This window comes from Morone saxatilis, unplaced genomic scaffold (assembly GCF_004916995.1).
Source record: "Morone saxatilis isolate NCDOM2014 unplaced genomic scaffold, NCSU_SB_2.0 Contig12, whole genome shotgun sequence".
In the NCBI taxonomy this organism is placed as follows: Eukaryota; Metazoa; Chordata; class Actinopteri; family Moronidae; genus Morone; species Morone saxatilis.
Window position 1 is genome coordinate 16,834,589 of NW_023339674.1, and position 3,546 is coordinate 16,838,134.

The 3,546-nt window shown below is 42.6% G+C and overlaps 1 protein-coding gene across 1 annotated transcript in view; it reads right to left on the reverse strand.

Moving 5' to 3' along the window:
• mknk1 (MAPK interacting serine/threonine kinase 1) overlaps nt 1-3,546 on the reverse strand; it is a 13,117-nt gene continuing 9,571 nt past the window's right edge. Inside the window, exons 6-14 of the mRNA XM_035653317.1 lie at nt 3,304-3,383; nt 3,138-3,211; nt 2,920-3,024; nt 2,784-2,839; nt 2,589-2,684; nt 2,292-2,486; nt 1,196-1,360; nt 997-1,040; nt 1-794 (exon numbers count right to left, since the gene is read on the reverse strand). Of these exons, the coding sequence (XP_035509210.1) occupies nt 575-794; nt 997-1,040; nt 1,196-1,360; nt 2,292-2,486; nt 2,589-2,684; nt 2,784-2,839; nt 2,920-3,024; nt 3,138-3,211; nt 3,304-3,383 (1,035 nt within the window). The 3' untranslated portion in view covers nt 1-574. The remainder of the gene's footprint in view (nt 795-996; nt 1,041-1,195; nt 1,361-2,291; nt 2,487-2,588; nt 2,685-2,783; nt 2,840-2,919; nt 3,025-3,137; nt 3,212-3,303; nt 3,384-3,546) is intronic.

The following is a 3,546-nucleotide window of genomic DNA, read 5'->3' on the forward strand; positions in this document are numbered from 1 at the left end:
CTGAGAAGCAATAAGTAGCATTTCAATAGAATATGAACCAATTCACAGTTGGACAACAAGAAAAATAAAATCTGTTAAAATGAGAGAATATTGCATAAGGACAGAAACAGCTACAAAACTGTACTGAACCTATGTAATGCTGTGTTGATAATGATATGTACTGATTAGATGTTTACTATAAACTGCTGGCATTAAGAGTCGTTTCTGCTGTACTGGGGTCATCGGAAACGTCATCAACACTGAATAGAAAATAAATAAATCCGTAAAAATAAATCCAAACCTTTTCTCAAACTCAGGCAGCTTAAAACGATTCCTGGACAAATCTCAGGAGTTTCAACTATGTTCTCAATTAGGTGGCAGTCGAGGATTAACTGTTCCCTTGGTGCTCAAACTCTGTCTAGGTGATAAGATTACTGGCCATGGGAAAGAGCCTTAACGCCAAGAACAGAACAGTCACTTTTGATACTGTGATCCTACAAGGCTCCCTGTGAAAACAAAACACACACACACACAAGGTGCAGGTAGAGAGCTTAAAATCAGAGAACAATGACAGGGGGACTTGGTACTGGTCCTTTCAGGCTGCGAGGTTGTCCGATGCGGGTGCGAAGTCCGTGGTGCGCACAGCGTTGGACTGTGCCCGTCTGCGGGCCAGCCTGGAGTTGGAAGGAGGAGAAAGCCTCATGGAGCAAACGATGGCTCCGACATCCTCCTGCTGCTCGTCGTGCTGGGATAGCTGCCGGTTAAAGGCGATGGCTTCTGCTGCAAACTGGGTCAGGTCTTTGGTGCTGCTGTTCCTGAAAAAAGAGAGGAGGCAGAAGGGGATTTGAGAGACAGCTGAGTTTTCTTTTCATTCTTTGCCATGTGTTCTTCCTGCCTACCGTCCTATCAAAAAAGTCCAGTCTATTGCTTTAATCTGAATGTACTTTCTCTGTAGAGCATAAAATACTACAATTTTGTTTAAAAATCCATTAGACGTGACTTTCTAAGTGGACATACCTCTGTAGAACATGAGGAGTTGGAAGACCTCTCTCTGGGGCGTTCTGTAAAAGAAGAAAATGAATAACTGACTTAAAATCATAGGTTTTAATAAATTGAAAATAGCATTAGGAGAGTGATACAGTGGTCTTGTATCAGACAGTAGTAGAGTACCACATTCAAAACAGCTATTCTGGTGCCCAGATGTAATAATACCTACCCCCTGCACCCATGGGTGCTTGAGGACCTGAGCAGCACTAAGGCGCAGAGTTGCGTCCCGAACCAGCAGCTTGGATATGAGATCCCTGGCCCCCTCTGTGATGTGAGCCCAGTCCTTCTCTGGAAATTCATACTTGCCCTGCTGGATGCTCTCAAACAGGTGACTCTGAGGAGAGAGTATTACACAATGTCCTTTAAACACTCTCTTTGGACCAGCGTTAGCGTGTTTGTATGTGACTGACAGGAAGAAAGAAGAAATCTAGATATCTGGTGATAACTACATGATGCTCCTGATCCTCTGATAGTGGAATTAAACATTATGGATGATTATCAGATGATAACCAGGTGGCAACAGAGGAAAACAATTCAGGTCCAGAACTACAGAATCCGTCACAGCCAAATCAAGCTATACAGCACACACCTGCCTTTTATCCCCAATGGCTTAAAGAATACCGTTAGATTCGATATGAGCAAACTTAGAGGCACATGTAGTATGATTACTGTTGAGCAACACCACCTGAGTGTAGCAGGCAAACATTATTTATAGCTGACATACTATCTTGTTAATAACCATACCATATGCCTACTGTGTAACTGCAATATTAGTGGTTTGATTGCAGCAGGAGGCCATGCATAACTTTCTTCTTCTTCCGTTTGTCATAATAAAACCATTTACCTTGACTATTTTATCAATTAATCTGCTGATTACCTTCTCAATTAATTGTCCGGTCTACGAAATATCAGTAAGCCCAAGGTGACATCTTAAAATGTCTTGTTTTGTCTGACCAATCACGTTATTACAGACTATCGTGGCCAATGTCTATAACCCTACATGTCTACATCCACCGTTTTTCTTACCAAGTTAGAGTAGGTTTTTACTCGTTATGGCTGTTGCTGCAGTAAAACACGAAAGCATTCATGTAATAGCTTCCCCAGAAAAAGGAGTACCTTTATGACAGTGACATGGTGAAATGCTAAACAGTTTCAGAGTAATGGCTGGGGAAGCATACTGTAAACACTGGAGGAAGTTAGGACCTACAGGAGTGTCAGGTGAGATGGACAGTGAGCGAGCGCGGATGCTGATAAGATGAGCATACCTGGCAGGTTCTGCAGGTTTCTCCGCGGTCCCAGCCGCAGTCGGTGCCACAGTGGCCTGTGAAGGGGGGGCTGCCGCTCAGCAGGATGTAGAGGATGACCCCGAGACTCCAAAGGTCACAGCGCTTGTCGTAGAACGAGGCCTCATCAGTGAACACCTCAACTACTTCTGGAGCCATGTACTCTGCTGAGCCACACTAAGAGAGGGCAAAAATAAAATGAAAACAAAGAAGTGTTATACAAAAGATTGATTATGTGTTTGTGTGTGTATTTGCTTTGAATTCAAACTAGACTGTTACCGGTGTGGTGAGCTCTGGAGTCGTTATGGGCGTACAGGCACTGCTGAGCTTCACTCCGCTTCCCAAGTCAAAATCGCAGATCTTAACTGGGGACACCTGAGTGGAAAGATGAAGGAAAGACATTTGCTTTAGTCTATACCTCTAGGGACAACTAATGTTCTTCTGAAAGCTTCCTGTCCTTTAAAAGTCACTTACCCGATCAGTGTATTCACAAAGGATGTTCTCTAGCTTAAGGTCTCTGTGGGCAATGCCTGCAGAAAAGCACATTGTCACCATGAAAATCCACAGCTATTCTTATTGGACACTGGTCGCTGTATGGAGGCTGACCAACCTTTTGTGTGTAGGAAGTCAAGAGCTTGGGCAATGTCCCTGACAACCTTACTGGCCTCAAGCTCATCAAAGTGCTTTCGGTTCTGGATATGTGTAAGAATGGAGCCTGAAAGAAGAGAAGACAATCACACGCAGCAATCAGAACTTGTTTACAATGAGTGGTCTGGAAGAGCTAAGTGTATGCAGATGTGATTGTTGTTGTCACTCATTTATTCTTACCTCCACGCAGTTTTTCAAATACCAAATAAAAGCAGGAGCTGTCTTCAAAGAACTGGATTAATTCCAAAATGTTCCTGCAACAAAATATTTCCCAATAATTAGAATCTGTTTCATTCTGTCTTGATTTTAATTTAGTGAAAGACTTTCTCATCCTAAATGTACTAACCTGTTTCCTTGACACTGGTAGAGAGTCTCCACTTCTCTGAACACTCTGCTGCGACTGTGCCCGGCGCTCTTTTCTATGATCTTTGTAAAACAAAAACACTATTAGCTGCCTGAAAAAAAAAACCCTGAAACATTTTGTTTGTTTTCACACAAGCTAGCATTGGATTGTGTATTATTCTGTTCTGTGTTTATCAGTTTAACTTAACGTATTGTGTAATGAATTGTGTAATGTATTGTGTAATGT